Source organism: Ambystoma mexicanum, chromosome 11, assembly GCF_040938575.1.
Source record: "Ambystoma mexicanum isolate Mex_15411 chromosome 11, UKY_AmexF1_1, whole genome shotgun sequence".
NCBI lineage: Eukaryota > Metazoa > Chordata > Amphibia > Caudata > Ambystomatidae > Ambystoma > Ambystoma mexicanum.
This window is the reverse complement of record NC_090934.1, coordinates 358,419,854-358,439,048: the sequence shown is the minus strand read 5'-3', so window position 1 is coordinate 358,439,048 and position 19,195 is coordinate 358,419,854. Positions and strand designations below refer to the sequence as shown.

Below are 19,195 nucleotides of genomic sequence, written 5' to 3'. Positions count from 1 at the left end.
CAGAGGCCCAAGAGTATCCCCTCCACTTCCCCCTGGTCATTAGGCTGGAACGGGCATAGCCTCTCAGCCGGAGTTTGTCTGTCTGCCTTCTGTACATGTTCCCCTTGGAGTGCTACCCAGTCAGCTTTTTCCCTGCTCAGGAATTGTTCATCCTTTTACCCAGCGAGTTAAGGACCCTCTATACATTTAGTCTGTTAGGACCCACTGTCTCTTGGATGAACATCTATCCCCTCTGCACCAACCCCCCTCCATCCCTTCCCATCTCGCCTCCCCCCTTTCCTCTACACCCCCTTTGGTCAAGCTCAGCCAGCCTATATTACTCTCTCCCCCCACCCCTCCTTCCAGGAACTCCTAACAACCCAGAGTAAAACATGCAGGTAACCTTACACTCATGGATAATCCAAGAGGACCCCTGCCCCCCACCCTCCTGCTCCCACTCGTTTCTCCAGGGTGGTAACTTTATAACTCACATAATCCCCTATTTTCTCAGAGTGGCCATGTCCCCTGTGCTTCTGGCTGTGACTTCTCGCCTTCTCCATCATCTCCGATCGAGGGCGTCACCGGGCCTCAGAGCATTTGTTTGGCTAGTTTCTTGGAAACCTTCGTCCATTCCCAGATTACACTTAAGTGGGTAACTCCTCCCTCTTTGCTCGCTTCTTGGAGGCCCCTCTATCTGTAGGATCCTCAAACCTTCCTTGCACTTAGGAATTCTTTGCTGCTTCCCCTCCCAACCGAAGAGAAGGCCAAATGGGAAGGTGCACTTGTAACATATGTCTGCTTGGTTGAGTGCCCGCAATATTGGCCCCATCAGTCTCTGCTTCATCAGGGTAACCTGGGCCAGGTGCTGGAACAGCTGGATTTCAGACTCATTGCATTTGATCTTTCCCCTTCCTTGCGGCCACCAGATAACTCTCCTTCTGCCCATACTGGCGTAAGGTAACCAAGACGTCTCTGGGCCCAGGCTCTCCCCTCCAAGACCCCACTCTGTGAATGCGGTCTAGCTCGATGGCTGACCAAACTTCCTCACCATGAAGGTCTGCGAACACCTGCTGAGCCAGCATTCGTTAAGTCCTTGTGTGCCACCGCCTCCCCTAGGCCTTTGATTCCGATGTTGGACCTGAACGAACGATTCTCTAGGTCTTGACTCAGGGCCTCCAGGTTTTTGCGTATCTCTAGCGAGCCGCTCTACTAGTTAGTCTATTTACCAGGTGTCTTCCACCACTTCCTGAAACGCATTTTCCGGTGCAGCCACCACCTCTTCCAGCTTTGACAGATCTCCCTTTACCTCTCGCAGGGCGTGGGAGAGCTCTCATCATTAGGCTCAGCTGGTACTGGATAGTGCCTGCGTTCTTCTCCCCAAAGTCTTCAAAATAGTGCCAGAGGACTTATGTAACCACCTTTTCTCTGGCCTGTGGGGGCACCTGGCTTCACTCGATTACCCCTTGTTCCCCCCCCCCACACACACACAAACACACTGTGCATCCTCGTCCCTGCACCATAGTCTCTGCAAGGTGCCCTCTGCATCATCTTTGCAGATTTTAAAGCCCATCGATGGGTCCTTCCCCTTGGATTTAAACATGTTGGACAGAGTTGCCCGGGGGGGATTCACAGCCCCCTTTACTTAGCGGCATCCTTCATCACCTGTTGCTTTGTGGCTGTAGCTGCTCCACAGATCTTTTTATCCCCGATGTTTCCCGAAGGGGTGTAAGAGTCACTATTTATCCCCCCCAGCCAGCCGGCCACCTTTTGTAGCACGTGTCCGTACACTTCTTTTCAGCCCCCAATTCTCTTCTTGGTGCCAACTCTCGACTCCTGTTCAGTGCTGGCCTCCACTCTGCGGACCCACCCCCCCCTCCCCCGAGGGGGATTGGGGGGGGGGGGGGGGTTTGAATGTATATGTGGCCCCTCTCCTTACCTCGATCTGTAGACCCCCGACAGGCCTTTGCTCCTTCATGTTTTCATCATCTTCTGGTATGGGATGAAAGGGGGGGGGGCAGCTGCCCTATCCTTCACTGGGCAGGCACTCTGCTTTCCCAGGGGGAGCTGCCTGCTTCAACACCCCGGGCCATGCCTCGCTTCTCCCGCCATTCCGCCTCCTCCATTTTACCAGGCTTCCTGCTTCCTTACTGTTGGGAGGGTGGGGGGGGGGGGAGAAGACTTGACCTGCGGCAGTCACACCTCGGGCCGGCAGATTGCTGTGCTCGTTTCCGGGACACTTGTCCCTCACAGTAGGCTCCAGGCTATCAGTTTCTCCTGCAGTCTGGCAGCTCAGCCCGCCTGTATCCGTTGCGTGTCTAAGCCATCACTTCTCCCACAGGATCTGGACCTCTCACCTTGTGGTTCAGAACACCCCCAGTCCCTCTCACTCCAGCCAGTGCCGCTGCACTGCTTCAGTTATCCCACTAGGGCTTTCTCAGCCTGGGGAGTGCTCTTTGTAATTTCCCAATTGTCTTAAGCCCCAGGGAGAGGAGGATGAGCGTGCACTTAACACAACTCTCCCCTCGGCTGCCATCTTGGAATCCCTAAATGCATTTTTAACATGCAGAAGACTACCAGCAACAGTTCCCAGACAAGCAGCGAAAGAAAAAAACAGTAGGATGAAGAAAAGGTTGCAAATTTGTTCTCCATTCTGTAAAATAGGTTTCAGCACAAACCATGATGTGGAAAATTAGGTACCCATATACAAAAAGGAATTTAAGCAGAGAAAGCTGGTAACAGCTTTGGTTTTCAACGTCATAAGAAACCATCTAAAGGAGTGACATTTATGCACCAGGAGTTGGACACAGAAGCAAGCCAAAGTACAAACCCATTCTTTACTTTGGCAAAAGGTACATATGAACTTTTTATTCCTGTAAAAATGGCAAACAAACACAAAAGCCATCCATACAACGCATAGGATAACTTCAAGTGCATTTTTATTCGACCATCTTTAGAAACCAACACATCAAGTATGTTTCAACAATGTAAAGGAAACCAGTAAATAGACTGTTTGTGGCATTAAAACAAAACTATTTGGTTTCCTTGAAGCAGCCTTATTTTAGTCATCAGATTTCTCATCATCAGATTTGAGCATCTTCAGCTTTTTCTTACGGCGGTCAATTTCTTTATGCAGCCTTTCTATCTCTTGCATGTGGTGAGAGATTTCCTCATCGTGATGTTTCTTCAGAGCAGCCAGTTGTTCACTTCCTTTTCTCCTGTGGAAAAAAAAAAAATCAGCTAGTCAAGGATTTACTTTCAATCTTGTAACTGGAGTCCAGAGGTCAACCATTCGAAATAACACTAGCAATCAAGAGGTTGCTGTTCTGGGACAAAGACACCCACTCCCGCACCCAGTTTATAGAAATGTTAACTAACACACACACACACACACACACAAGCTACACAAGGTAGACCAAATGTGGCAGGTTACAGCCCTTTTAAGAAATAACTACTGATTGAGGCCACTGTGCTTGGGAGCAGCAAAGTAAATTTGTCAGACGGACAGACGATGCACTGTTTCTCTAATGAATGTGCTGCTCCCCCCAACCCTTCCCCTTACGTGGAAGTACTAATCTAGGAGAGTCCCAGAAATAATTATTTGCACCCTTTCAAAGGGTAACTTAAAAGTATACACTGCCTTTGCACCACCCTGAGAAAAGCGCAATCCCGGGGTCTAGTAGTCACCGGCATGTTTGGTTAATACATAGCAGCCATACAGACAATAGGAACACACCTCTGTTAATGCCCAGAGTTTAAACTAGTTGGTGCCCATTTGGCTTTACAGAATGCTGCTGGCATTTGTGGAGACAGTGTCAGTGTACACAAACATTGATTCAAGCGAAGAACATGCTGTAAAGAACTTTAAGACAGCAGAATAACAACATTTTTTGTACAAAAGTCAAAGAGGAGTCTGATCTATAAAAGCATTTTTAAGTCGATAGCATAAAACCCATGCGAGAATCTACACCATGGAAAATCATTTTAAGTCCGGGTGTTCCAGATAAAAACAATTTGTAAAATACTTCTACAGGTACTCACTAAATTGCATGGGGGTGAAGAAACTAATAAAATACCTAAAATCCAGTTATCCCATTAATTGATAAGAGGAACTTCTGTTAAAGTCCATTTTGACTACAGAAGCAAGGGGGAAGAAAATGTGAGCATTATACAGTAATTGAACTTGTGCTTAATAGTTTGCAATTCTAAGCAGATAGTCTAATTTCCAAAGCAATGAGTAAAACGGTGTTGTACAACAAAGTACAGGGTCACAGCCAAAGAGACTGTTAGGACAGTTTTTCTGAAGTCCAAATAAGGGCTTAGTAAAACCATTCAACTATGGCAGTACAAGATTCCACTCTTAGAAGGCTGTACCATCCGAGTTCATGGTACCGTAGAGAAAGCAGCCAGGCTCATCAGGAAATCACATAGTACGGCAACTGGACAATATACTTTTCAGATCTAATGAAACAGATTCTAGGAACAATATAAACCTGTAACACCGATTCAGCATAACAGTTATTCTAGGAGAGTTGGACCTTGGGGTGTAATATTCAATTACAGTTTTTCTGTTCACAGACTAAGGGAAGCAATAACCAACTTATTTTGCGAGAACAGTTCTACACCAGGTAAGTAAAACCCATACACATTTTACAGGAGCTACTTAAAAAGGCAGGTGTAAACCTAAGACTCTTTTTGTGTCAGTCTAAAACGGAGCAGGGAAAGCAAAACCCAGTGTTACACTTTATGAATTGTTGTTGGGGAGAATTTTCATTTCTGTGCTAACTCCCTTCAACCTTCGAGACCCCCAGGTTCTTTTGATTGATAGGACTTTTTCATTTTAACTCCTGAGTGAGTGGTACCCTTTTCTCACTCCCTCATATGTTTTTCCCTGATTTGGATTTTATGTTTCAGTTTTTTGGAGTCCGACAACCTCCATAGGCATCTGCTTTTTGTATAGTGACACACAGAACCTTCAGTGCAGTGTCACTGAGAAGTCCTTTGGATTTCCCTCAAAGTTTAAACACCTTTTCTTGTGTGAACTAGCGTTCCCAACAATAGTAAGGTGAAATCAATCATACTTCCCTTTTCTCTTTGTAGGTCCAGCGCACACACCATCTTATGTGGAGTACTTGGGGGGGCTGCGGGGGGGGGGGGGGGGTTTACCTAGTAGCCCCTTACCCTACTTCTCAGTTGACATTTTTGTTACCCTCACTACTTTAAAATTGCTGGTGGCAGTGGCTTAATGTGTACTACAATTGTACTTTTCTACCGCAGGCTGAACCCTCAGCTGCAGTACAGCACCCATGGTTGTCCATTTTGTCAAAATCCCCATGCCCCCCCCCGGTAATCCTTTTTCGCCATTTTCTGTTAGAGGTCTTTCTTGGCTTTTACTCGGTGCATTGACAGATTTGAGCCCTTTGGGCGTTTAGCCTTTGGCCGGCTTCAGACCTGAAGCCCGTCCCTAGCTCCAGTGTGTCTGGAAAGGCAGGAAGTGAGGGGGGGGGGGGGCTCCCGAAACTTTCTCTAGGAAAGCCTGATAGCAACCAGTCCCGATTGGCTGCACCCTGCTGTGTGATTGACAGCCTAGGCTGTGCATAAATGGGGAAACGTGCTTAAAAGGCAAGGTTTTTGAAGCAGAAGCAGAGTCGACCACAGAAATATCCGAAACAGAAATCGTGAAGAGAAGCCCGCTGTAACCTCCTGGACCTTGAGGTACTGGTGAAACCCTGCTGTTGTGCTGAATTTCGAATCGACAGAAGCTCCGGAAGGGACGTCTTCTTCCCGTGGTTTAGTGGGAGCAACTAACCCCGAGACGAGCTCCACAGGTGCAATCACCGACTTGCTGTGCCTCTCTGTTGCTGCAGAAGCCCAATGCGAGGGGTAGAGAGTCCATAGTCAAGTGCAACGTCTGTCGCAGAACAAATCTGGCCAAAAGCTCCAGGAGCCTCCTAAGGGCACTCCAGAAGCAGGAAATCCCGATCCAGAGTCCCCCTCACCAGGACCGATGGAGCAAGTAAAGTCCAACCAGAGATTTGTTCTGCATCAGTGCTGTGTGTGAAGTGCTGAAACCGCAAAGTGCAGCTGAAACGTTGGGAGCCCATAGCTGCCGACCACCTTCCAGAGTACGGCCGCAGGAGCCCTCCAGACGTCCTCCCTCTTGTCCCCAAGACTGAGGCAAGACAAAATCCAGCGGGACCACTTTTCTTCTAACCAGAGGTACTGTTTGCGCTTGGGGGTACTTACCTTCGTCGTGCTGTCTCACCTGAGATTTCCACCTACTTAAGCCTGTGCAAAGGGAGTTGAAATCAACTCAAAGTTAACAGCTTGTGTGCCGCCTACAGCGATTCTCTGAACCATCTACCTGTTGTGAAACACATAAGAAGTGCTTCAGAACTATTGATGTTGTCCAAATGACTTTGGCTGTACCTGCTCCCTAAAGGCACCTTTCTGAATCCATTAACTTTGGCATTGCTTGTCCATCGTAGGTTGAAATTTTTTTAACACTTACTGCTGGGAAAGGATTACCTAGACTTCATTGGAGGATTGCAATTGCCTCAAATCATAAGTAAATGTTAAGAGTATTCACAAGCTTTATTGATTTTGAAAAGTAACTCCAAAGTTCTAAAATTGGCTTTTTTAAATGATGTACTAAAACTGATAATAAATATTTATAACTGAAACCTTGAGTGTAAGGGTTACTTGTATTGACATATTTCATTTGTACAGCTCACATTTACCACTTGAGATAGGCCTGGCTGTTCAGTCACACCAACTTGTGTAGTACAGACCTATACCAAAAGGTGGGTTACCTAATACCAAGGAGATAAGTGTTGTGTAGTCTGCACCAATTCTTCCCTAACACAAATGACTCCAGGTTATTCTAGGTAGGAAAAACCTAATGAAGACTTATTCTGGACAGGCTAACAGCAAGTCAGGGGAAGAAAGACCCAGTTGGGAGACTTGCACACTAATTTTCTGAAAGAAACAGTCAGAATATATATTATATATAAATATAACACGGCCACGTAGTGGCCGTGTAGTTATGGTTACGTGGCCGTGTAGTTATGGTTAAGTTGCTGTTGCCATAGGAAGAGCATTTTTTCAGGGGCCTATAACTCTGAAGGCCATGCACCCAAAAACAAAGTTATAAGCACTGGAGTTATAAGCCAGTGCACATCCACACATAAGCACTGGAGTTCTAAGCCAGTGCACATCCACACATTGCAATTATATCTATGGACAAACAGCTAGGAGTGCAGTCTCTGGCCAGAATAAGTGAAGCATACCACACCTATCAATACACCGGTACTACTGTACATCACTGAGGTGGTTGTGGGCAGGATGTAGAGTTTTGCTTCCATGGCTGCGGCCCGTAGCACATACATCATACTCTTAAAACCCTAGGCCCTGGCCAGACACACCACATCATATTACTGCAGTGCTTACACTCGTCCTATAGGTTAACATGTCAGATGGTTCTGGGGAGGGTGTACAGTCGTGGGTGCATGGCCAAAGCCCATGCACCCAGAAGCGACCTTGTTAGCGTTGGAGTATAAGCCAATGTACACCTATATATTCAAAAGTACGTGGACATATATCTTAACCTCTAGGTCCTGCCGTAACACACTGCAGCACATTAGGCAGGCACGTTAGTGACTGTGTTGCTTTGGCGGAGTGGCTGTTTCCTTAGAAAGAACAGTTTTTGGCTGCCTTATAACTGTCCTACCCTTGGACGAATCATCGCCAAACTTTACAAAAAATAAATATATGAGACACTTTGATTTTGTTTGAAAAGTTTGGTGATGTTTGGTGCAGGGGGGGGGCGACAGTTATAAGGGGGATGGATTCTCAAAATGTCTTTTTCCCTTACACTGAACGGGGGAAAACGGTCATGCTTACGCCCATGTGGCTCTTTCCCAGATTGGTTGAAGAACAGTGTGAAGTAAGGCAGCTTTCTTAGGTGCCCCCCCGTATCTTTTACTAATGTTTTAGTGTGCGCGGATATCTCCAAAACGTGAGAGAATTAAACTTCTCACACTCAAGTAATAGTATTTCAGAAGGTGACCTTTGAGAGGGGCCAATGAGCTGTGGAAGCACAAAGTGAGAAAGTGGAGTTTTCTTGTCTACAAAACGATACGTTTCAGTGGAAGTTTGTGCTCACTGCACCACAACCAATTACAGCGTGTGGGATAAAATGTGTTTTGGAATAATATTTCCCTCACATTGGCCTCTTCAGTTTTGAAAACTAAGGCCATCATCTGCAGGGATTGCTTGTAACAGCACTTCTGGAGGTGTATGCGAGTAGAGGTTCTCACAATTGGATTTCAATATGTTGACTCAAAGCAAGAATGTACTTGGCTTCTGAGTGAAGGCCACTTGAGTTGCTTTTTGGGTTGACCAGTCAATATGCCCGTGCACCCGAGTGAATGTAAAGGGGCAATTGTTTTTTGACCTTGAGCGCAAGAGAAACTTACTCGCTATTCACGGAATGAAAGGGTAAAAATTGATGAGGTTAGGTTTTAAAAAGTTTGTAAGGGACATGCAATATCAGTCAACGAAGATTCTTCGCTGCGAACACATTTGTGACTGATTTGCAGAAAAAGAATGGAGGCAGTAAATATTTTGTAAGTTTACTTTGGACAACTGTACAGCGACCCTTCCTTTATTTGTACATAACTGCACATCTAATTGTGCTAATGTAATTGACGTATTATTTTTCTGCCCTTTTACATTTTTCCTGTAATGTTGCAGAGTGCACACGTTGCTCATTTGCAGGGTAGGACTGCACTCAAGCTTTTTTAGCATTAATATTTCTTATTTGAAACGTTTACTTTGCCCACATAGCTTTGTGTATAACTTTACACGTTTTTTGCTCTTCTTTGAAATGAAGACGTACATTTTTTTTATTTGGCCACTTTTTTTTCTTAACTAAATTATCGTCTTTCTGTATACTTGGCTTTTTGTTATCAGTGTAGGCAAAATGTCGGCGTTTGAAGCCTGCAACTATAGGTACACATGGACATTACTAAAATGTCAACTTTCAGCATGTACTTTTGTGTAGCACTTTGCTCATATTCTGTGTGTTTTTTAAAAAGAATTGGTACAGGTTGGTTACTAACACGTATTTTCTGTAACCCTCCCCCCCCCCCTAGGTATATATTGCCGTACTGTGCGTGCCATGGGTTTCACATCCCGAGTGAGGGCTTCTTCGGACGGCAAATACAACTGATGGTGAGCGGTTGCCTGTCCATAACAATAATGTGGAATGACACTGTAAACCCGATTTGTCCATTCGCTGAACTCACTATTCGGAGCAATGTGACATCACTTATGGTGCTGTAGCTTCAACGTCATGACGACTTCTAGGAAATCACTGTGGAAACAAAGCGACTGCTTCAACGGAGACCCCAAAATATTCGAGCAAAAAAAAAAAAAAAAAAAAAACTGGTTCCTGATCTTCAACATTTGCAATGCCTACCTTACAAGCATTGTAATCATTGTATTGATTATGGGATTATTCCGATGGGGTCTACCGGTTTGTTAAATAAACCTACTTTGTAACCTGTAAAATGGTCACGTGTTCTTTAAAATTCCACTGCATTATTTACAAATGTAAGTTATTAGCTTGTACGTCGCTGAATGTTTATTTACAGGTTCTGCGTCACGCACTTGTATTTTTTGTAACCTACAATGGAAAGGGAAGAGGGGCAATGTATGCAATAACCGCCTTCCATTTCTATGGCGGCCATCTTGAAAGAGGATTTTCTTTTCTTCAAGTAAGCGTCATTTTTAGTAGCACACGTTACTGCATTACTAATTTAGACCATTACTGGCAAATATTATCGCGTCCATGTACTTTACTTTATGATATTTGTGATGTCATCTTTGATGTCCTGGGTGTTAGTCTTAGCAGTACATGGTGGTGGCGCGAGTTATGGTTGCCTAGCTTACCATAACTGGCGAATTTCAGGGGGTTTTCGGTTTTACTGTGAACCATAAAGGCACGTTTGTATTATGTCGCATTAGTGTAGGTTTTTTTTTTTTTAGAGAATCTGACAGGTGTGTACTAGCGCAACTTAACCATAACGTCCCCTTAAAGTTTTTTTTTTTTTTTTAACTGTATATATAAACATATACACACACTTTTCAGAAAAGGTAAGTAATCATTTTTGTAATTGATCATAGTTACCAACCAACTCTTTTACAAGTAAGTAACTTTTAAACACGTATTCTCTTTTCTAGGCAAAAGGCCCAATCCTTTAAAGTCTTTCCCTTATTCTTGGAGCATGAGTGTTGGCAGTGGCGAAAGGGGAGGTCACTAGGGTCTAGTGTCCAACAGGGAATGTTCGGATAGGTTCTTAAAGAGTTCCTAACGAAGACTTGTTCAAACAGGTGTATATTTACTTTAGAGTTAGTCGGGATCTAGGGGCTTCACAGAAGACACCCTAGGACGACTCTAGCAGGGGCCTGGGTGCACTGGACTAGAGGACTCCCAATCACAGAAAACACCCCCAAGCTACACAGGAATCACAAGGGACTTAGTTAAGTAAATCCCCAATCCAGCACAGTACCTTCGCACAGAAGATTTTGCAGCAGGACGACATCAGGCTCTGCAGCCAAAAACCTGGTTGTTGAATTCCTTCAGTAAGAAGACTGAAAACAAGACACTGAAATGACTTTTGCAGCCAGGATCACGGGGAAGGCTGTAGGCAATGGTTTGCCTCTCGGCTGGATGCGGTCCTGTGGATTTGGCGCCTTTTCAGGAGCACAGGAGAAGACAGAATATCACTGGTCAGATTCTCATGGTTAAAAGAGGTCCAGCACTCTGGTGGGGGGACTTCTCGGATTTTAATAGCGTCTCTGGAGTTCCAGCGGAATACCCACAAAGTTTCAGCATGATTCGGAAGATCATGCACCGCACAATGGCTCGAGGTGCCAGGATATTGGGGTATTGCAGCATTGCAAGGTCGCAGCACGGCGTGGGATGGCTCAAAATGCAGGGTCTCACCAGGCTCTGGGTCATCGTTTTTGGAGTCCCCAGGTTGATTGGAAGGAAGGGCTACAGCAGGCTCCGGTTACAGAGCAGGCTCACCAATCACTGGAAATCATCTCGGCTGCTTTTCTTTCATCCTCCTCTTCGGTTTTGATTCCAGTGGTCCACTACCTCTTCAGCTTCGCAGAAACCCAACCAATCAAACAGCCTTGCTGCATTCAAACTTGGGGGTTGGCAATCCTTCCAGGACAGCCAGCCTTCCAGTTTTAACTGGAATCTCACACTCAGGCTGCAGAGTTTTGGACTCCTACCTCGCTTCCTGCCTTCAGGCACACTGGAGCCTGGGAAGGGAGTCCACAGGACTCCTGCCGAAGATAAAAAAATATATAAAAAATAAATAAATAAATCACACAAAGTAATTTACGCCCTGAAAGTCAGGGCAAGAAACAAGAAAGGGGAAGAAACAAGAAAGGACAAGGAACACCAACGTAACGAAAACACAAGACACGGGCCATTTTGGTAAAATGTAAAAACAGCCTGCAGTGAAGGTTTCCCCCGAATTAATAAAAAAGTTCACTTCCACCAGCCATTAAAAGGTAAGTTTGTCATTGAAACATAAATGTTACATTTAAAATGAGAAAGAGTATACTCCGTATCTCCCCAGCACACCACATAAGGTGGGGGGTTTTGGTCTCTCTTAATAAAATGTAAAAAGGGATCCAAATATTCTTTCTACCCTTGAGAACTGTAGTTCTCACAAGATAAGCCAGAGAAAGTTAAAAAGGGAAGTCCCTAGGGCAACCCTGCGACTAGAGGCACTTATTGCCAAAATGTTGTCAAGAAGATAACTTTTAAAAAGACAATATGGAGAGTCTTTTGATACCCATAAAAAGAGAATATTATGTGTGTGTGGATAAAGGTTCCCACTCAGAGGCGCAAGGAAAAATAATCCACCAGTAAAGCATACAGTTCTGGTGTGGACACAGGTCAGTAAGATTTATCATTACTATGAAATTCTTACCAAACACTCCCTGATGAAATTGCTGGTCAGCATTGCTTAAAAGACAGTGGGACACACATTGGCAACAGAAATCACTTTGGTTGACTGAGAAAAATGATCTCCGTTTAGGTTGAACAATATTTACTCTATGGGGAAAATTTCTAATATTGCTGATAAATTGTCTTCAACGATTGTGACTCATGAAGCCCTTATACAGTTGACTGTTACAGATCAAGATTTATGGATAGATTATAGATCCTCTCTGGCATAAAAGCCGGTCAGATAGCGCAGCGTGTTGAACACACGTTCTGACATCTATACGTAGCCTGCGGACGCAGGTTCGAATCACGGCAGGCCCAACTCAGCCTTTCATCCTTCAGAGGTCGATAAATATAGTACCAAGCAGTGTGCTATTAACCCTTACTGCAGCAATCAGTTACCTGGAGGTTTGTAGCGCTATATAAAAACTAGTTATAATCCCGGTCTTAAACTGGCATATAAAATGTGGTATTGGCGTAGTTGGATTTCGAAAAGAATTGGAGATAAGTGATGTATTGGGGGAGGGACAATGAAACAACCTGAGAATTTTGAGAAACTGGTTCTCACCTGCAGTTATAGTGAGATTAGAAAGGCCATCAATCAGCCAGCAATATGAAAAGACTTCGCCCAATAGGGATTATTACTTCAAAAACGATAACCGCCTCTCCCCAACATTCAAACAAAGGAAAGCATGGCACCATTGGACAGCCATTTTAATTGACTGTTGCTTTATAGGCAGATGTCACTTGGGATTCATAAAATATAACTACAAGTAGCGGAAAAAAACGTATCCAATAAGGAGAATCCGGATCTCTTAACTGCCTATGCTACACTGGAGAACCAATTTATTGTAGTTAGATTGGGACTGTGCATCAGATACTGCATTTTACTGGTTTCCTTCCTTTTAAAAATCAATAGACCTGATTGCGCTTCTTTAAATGACACCTACAAACATCCTTTCAAATGGAGTGTTCTGCAATGCTCCATAGCTCCCCTATTCATTGGCATATTTCAAACCTTTAAACGATATCTTGGCTTGGTAACAAATTCCACTGCTATGCAGAAAACCAGCTACAATGGTCACAAGACAATTTCCTTGGAAACACTCACCTTGCCAAAGTGCTTCAGACTTGCTTAGCTGCACCGGCTACCCATAACAAGCGAAAATGGATTTTAAAATTGCTTCCATTATGCAAAAATGTTTGCCGGGCATAGCCCCCCGCCCCTTTATCCAGCCCACTGAAATCCGCAAGATCTTCATTTGCACAACGGGCTAAAAATTTCAAGTTGCAAGCAACAAGCCAAGAATGAAATAAAAGTCACCATCATTTCTTTTCCCTCGCTGAGAGTCAATCACTAGCTAGTGGCAAGTACACATTTTGAGCCCTGCCTCCTCAGCTTTTTGAGGTCCAGAGATTGAAACAATTCAGCTGGTGGGAGTAATCTTGCTGTAAATGAACTCACTTTGAACTATATTCACTCCCACCCTCCACACAGAGCTCAAATCAAATGCACACAGCGTTCAGGTGTAGATCAATCTTCAGATAAAGTTACGTGGTACATCTTCGGCAGGGTTGTCTAGGGACTTTGTATAAGCCCTCATTCCCCTGCAGGTCCTTAAAACATTAGAAATACATTTAACGTAAATTACATTACCTGAGTGTGTGGCCCTTTGACAGAATGGGATTGTGTTTAGAACTCCTGGTACCAAGCCACAACAGTAGAGACTTACTTCTGGAGGTTTTGGATGTTCTTACAATCAACAGAAGAGCAATGGCAGGCGTTGTCCAACTGTTTGTGTATAAGACAACTATGCCAGACATCACACTTACTGCTGCCTCATGCTCACAAAACACAGAAAAGGGTTAGCAAGTTTCCCCATTCAGCACAAAATGAACAGTTGCTTCAGCATCTCAGTGCGTTCCAAAGAAGATATTTAAGCGGTTGTGTAGCAATCCCTTTCAGTACTGATCAAATAACATGCATATTTACAGTTAAAGAAGCACTTGGCAAATCCAGAGGGGCAAGGAAACTAGGCCTTCATCTGCAGTTTAGATACCAATAACGAGGTGTAGTGTCAGTGTGCTACCAACAGCGAGGTGAAGTTTCAGGTTGCTACAAAGTTATGTTAGTGCTGGATGCTAGGGGTCAACCAAAGGTAGTCAGTCTCTCTCCTGTCTCTGTATTGTGGCGGGTTAACACTGGGTATTTTCAATGCACGATTAAATCCTATTTCAATTGGTCTGATTGAGTGATCCTTTTGCAAGGTGGTGCGGAGTGTGGCCGGTTGGTTGCCCCCGCCTCGCCTTCCTGTTGGAGCATATGCATCAGTGTGCGATAGCATGGCTGTAGATAACAGACATGTGCGCGCGGCCTGGGTGGAACATTATCCTTTGCAGGTTTGTTGCCCTCAGCAGGTTTTTTTGTATATAGAGAGACCGCTAGATGGCAGTTTCGTCCATCCAAGACGGTTGTATCCAGGAAACGTATGCTCTTCTTGCAGTAATTCCATGGTGAACTGGATACATTGGTGGAAGCCATTTAGTGATTCTTGGCTTTAAGAGATTAGGCTTCAGCCCAACGAGGTAATCGATGTAACACAGGTATGTTATTTGTTTTAGGGATTGTTGTAAAAACTCCTGTTCGAGAGCCATGTTTGTGCCCATGACCCAACACCTGGGTTACATTACCAGGAAAATGAAACTATAAAATGCAGCAGAATATGTACACACACACACAAATAGTTATGGTGGGTTTCAAAAGGTTTGGAAAAAAAAACCTTTTCACCTGAAATGTGAAAGTAGGAAAGTCCATTTGAGCCAAGTCATATTAAGGTCTGCATTTGAACCAATTTGCATACCCACAATGCCTTTCTGTTGTGGCTCAGAACTGGAGGTGAACTTTCAGCGATGGCTACTAGGTGGCGTTGTGGAGTGTGTGGCTTGGCTCAAACGGAATATAACCAATAGGTACAGGCACTTACCTGAAATATCTTTCCTCTTCTGCAGCTTCTCTTTTTGCAAATGAGCCACCTCCTTCGCGAATTGATCCACTACCGCTGAACTGGAAAAACAAAAGACACGGTCAAACTAGGACCTCCTGCCCCAAAGTAGTTTATTCTTTCCACTGCAAGCCAACAACAATACTGTGCCCCTCTTGACATTTCAGTGTTTTAAAATACTTTAAAAAAAATAAAATAAATAACCACCTATAATTTGAGGAATGCATTCCCCCCATTGTAGAGCTACTTTCCATTTAAACAGATTTGAATTTAAAAGTTTTTCTTTATTGAAAGGAAAGCAAACCCGAATGTACACCAACACATTTCTCTAGACTGTTTTTCAAATCAAAATATGTTTTACTAAAACGGAGCAAAAAGCACATTGGCAATAAAGGTTTTCATTTCTAAAATCAAGGTCTTAAGCTGCCCATAAGTATGGCATCCTGGAATCCCAGAGAGGGGAGGAGGGAAGGATGGATGATCTACAACGTTAAAGGCAGCAGAGAAATTGCTTAGAATGAGGATAGATATGTGGAAGTGGTGTACAGTTGCAAAAAAAGCTGGAGCAGATGCTTTTAGAAAATTATTTGCATGGCTCTTGTGTTGGCATTTTCTACAATTAGTGGGCGAGTTGGGGTCTAATTTGAAGAAAACAGTAAGGTTGAAGAAGAAAATTCAAATTCATGAAAAGTATTAAAATAAATGGTGTCAAGTCAGAGAGAAAGCTGGCCTGCACCTACCTCAAAGATCTGTGGGATGGAGGTGTGGTATACAGAACAAAGAAAGATGACAATTTGCCAATTATTGTATGACATTATACAAGAGACTAGGTGAAAGCATATTTAGCAGGTAGAGATTATAACCAACTAGGTCCGGTATTCACTCAACACCAAAATGGCATTTGGCCCAGATAGTTGGGGATTTTGGGGAGACCTTTTGAAAGCCTTTTGCAAGGGGCTCAGCTGGATTAGCTAGGGCTGAGCAATATAAACATGAAGTTTGTGTAAATGGGAAGAGCTTGGAGTTTTTCATCAGGTTTGGGGCACATGTCAAGGTTGTCCTCCAAGTCATATGTATTGGTCACAGCACTTGGCTGTCCATCTCAGCAAGACTAGACCGATCAAGGTATTTTGATCGAGTGTGAAGTAAAGCATGGTCAACTATGCAGACTATTGCAAGGCCTATAATCAGATCACGATGCATATTACCTGCTTTTGCTTAAGCAAATTAAAAGGGAGGTGCTAGTGGTTGAGAATGTACTCAAGACGGAACCAAAAGCACCTGATGCCAGAGGCAAGCAGTACCAAGAAGTGGTTGACAAAACGGTTTACGGTTGGCTAGAAAATACTTGAACAGGTTATCATGCCATGTTCTTTCTGGAGAGGAGCGCCTGCTACCTTTTTGAAATATCTGGGGTATTGCTTTACAGGCTAAATGATTATCTTGCAACTGTTGGGAAGCAAGATTAGAGGATCTAAATAGATTAAAGGATTTAAATCACTGGAAGGGGTCTCAATGTCAAAGCTAGGCAGGCTCAATACCAATGTACGTCTGAGACTTGCACGAGAAGTGATATTGTCCCCCAGCAGTTCCCTTTCTAGTGCTCCCAGTCATGGTTCCCAAGTCATCCTTTCAGGAGTATGGTTGTGTGGAGCGGGAAACTACTGCATATTGAATATCTGATCTGTGCCCCCTAATGAAAAGGGGAAGGGGGATCATTGGCCTCTCAGATTCTAAGGTCTGCACACAGCCTTGTGGACGTTTAGGAATAGAACAGATAACACAGGACTCTCCACTTGGCCTTCGCATCCTCCCAACCCCTGTTGCCATTCGGTACGTGAGGGAGCTCACCCCACAAGGAGGAGTATGCTGCTGTTTTGTAAGAGTAAGCTGTGGAGGAATGGCAAATTGATTTAGACTAGTTGGGGGTTATGTGCCCAGGGTTAATGTTGCATCCCTTCACTGCCCCACCCCAGCTACAGATGGAGTATTTTTTTTATTTTTTTTATTGGTTTATTCAACCTTTAAAAAAGACGGAGTATTACAAAAAAGGGGGGTGGAGAAGAGAAGACGGAGGAACCTGGATGAGTGAGTAAGCAAGGTATGGGTCAAATCCCCCCCCCCCCATCAATATCACTGTTCTAGAACAGAGCATGCCATTTTGAAAACGGTCCAAAAAACAAAAACAAACAAAAACAAACAAAAACAAACAAAAACAAACAAAAACAAACAAAAACAAACAAAAACTCATTTTATTCTAAACAGGTTTTTGGAAACCCATTTTCAAAGTGTCCAAAAATATAGATGGGGACATTATAAAGGGCGCAAAATGCAATGAACACAAAGGGGAAAAAATAAAGGATCCATAAACTGGATTCAATGCAACATCGTAGGTCCTTATACAACAAAGAATCGGATATGACAAAGTATGAAAGGTGGTGAGAGGACATCCAGAAGGAGGACCATGCTATGAGCATAATGTGGTTACCTATGTGAGTGATATAGTTCAGTCGTTTAAGTACTGCAAGGAAGTCGTGGTATCAACACTTAAGAGACAAGTGACCATAGTTCAAGGGTGTTTCATTGTGCTTCAAATCTAAAACTAAATTTAAAGATGGGAGCAAGCTACGATCATCAACTAATAAACGCAGTCCAAGCCGTGTCTTGTAAAAATAAAAGAGCCTATACTAATAAACCTATTGCCAATCCTTGCCTCTAAATACAAATAGTGTGGGAAACAATGTTATGTAAAATAAACAAGTGTCCAAGAAATGATATGTCAGGCCGTTGGCCTCCCTTACCTGCATTTTTAGCACGGGACAAGGCGGCACACTCTAGCTTGATAATTTTTAGCACAAGTGTTTCTAGGCGGGACAAGGAGGGGGGAACAGAAGGAGGACAAACAATCTTACTAGGCCTTGTGTCATTCAGACCGTACAAGTGTGGGGAAGAGGGGAGAGGGAGATGTGCCAAGGAGGGTTAGGGGGTGAGGAGAAGTGCAGGTGACTCCATATGTGCTGCCAGAGGGTGGCTCTCAAGTGCAATGAGAAGGGAATGTAGGCTTACTGATACAGACCCTCAAGTGCTGAGGGAGCCTGGAGGCAGTGCAAGGGGAGCCTGGGACAGAGTTCAGGGGTGGACAGTTCACCAGTGTGCGGAGCTATGAGGGGTGGCAGGGGAGAGGAAGAGAGAAAGTGGAAGTGGACAAGGAAGGTCTAGAGTTGCTTCCGGAACCTGAGGTGGTTCTGCTCAAGTTTGAGAGAGGCAGGGAAACGGTTCTAGAGGAAGGCCCCAGCCGAGGAAAGAGATCTGCCACCCCCTTCAATTCTCTGCTTGGAAAAGCATCTGACCCCCAGAGAATTGAAGGTGGATGAGCGAGAAAATTGAGGAGGAAGAGAACATTGGAGGTAGTGTGGTCCCAGGCCCCAGAAAGACTTGCAGACGATGCAAAGGGTCTTGAATTTGATCCTTGCAGCCACATGGAGCCAGTGCAGAGATTTCAGAGCTGGAGATATACAAGCCCTGGGCTTGCAGTCCTGCTTTGAATGAGTTGTAAAGGTTGAAGAGTAGAGACAGGAAAATTTAGAAAGAGGCTGTTGCAATAGTCCAGCCTGGAGAGAACCAGGGCTCTAGAGACAGTGAGCTTCTGGGGGGAAAGTGAGAAAAGAATACCTCAGAGGAGGTGCAGCTGAAAGCATGACTTCTTAGAGACAGTTGTAAGGAGAGGGTGGAGTCGAAGATGACACCAAGGTTCTAGGGCTCAGGGTGGGCGGTCAGAGAGGAAAGGAGGGAGCAGGTGTCCTGATGAGGATCTTGGTCTTACTGGCACTAAGGCAAATATCATTGGCAGCACACCATTCCTGAATTGCGGCCAGACAGTCTCGTATGAGAGAAGGAGCACAGGTGGCTGAGGGGAGCCCCGAAGGAGAGCTGGGTGTCAGCCGCATAACACTGAAAGTAGGAAGAGGAAGTAGCAATGCGGTGGGCCAGAGGTGCCAGGCCATTAAGACTGCATATGGAAACTAAGGCACAATAACCATATACTGAAATGACACGTCAGACGTGAGGTTCGTTTTCCAAACAAGTCTGGTTTATTTCAAAGTATTCTCAGTCGGCCGACTGGGTCTCTCCGCCTCACGACGTGTGTTCCCAAACACTGAGATGCGAGAGAGAGCGAACAAGC

The 19,195-nt window shown here is 44.5% G+C and overlaps 1 protein-coding gene across 1 annotated transcript in view; it reads right to left on the bottom strand.

Moving 5' to 3' along the window:
* Window positions 1-2,898: 2,898 nt before the first annotated feature.
* The window catches only part of ATP5IF1 (ATP synthase inhibitory factor subunit 1), a 52,556-nt gene continuing 36,259 nt past the window's right edge, over window positions 2,899-19,195 (bottom strand). Inside the window, exons 2-3 of the mRNA XM_069623080.1 lie at window positions 14,995-15,074; window positions 2,899-3,194 (exon numbers count right to left, since the gene is read on the bottom strand). Of these exons, the coding sequence (XP_069479181.1) occupies window positions 3,038-3,194; window positions 14,995-15,074 (237 nt within the window). The 3' untranslated portion in view covers window positions 2,899-3,037. The remainder of the gene's footprint in view (window positions 3,195-14,994; window positions 15,075-19,195) is intronic.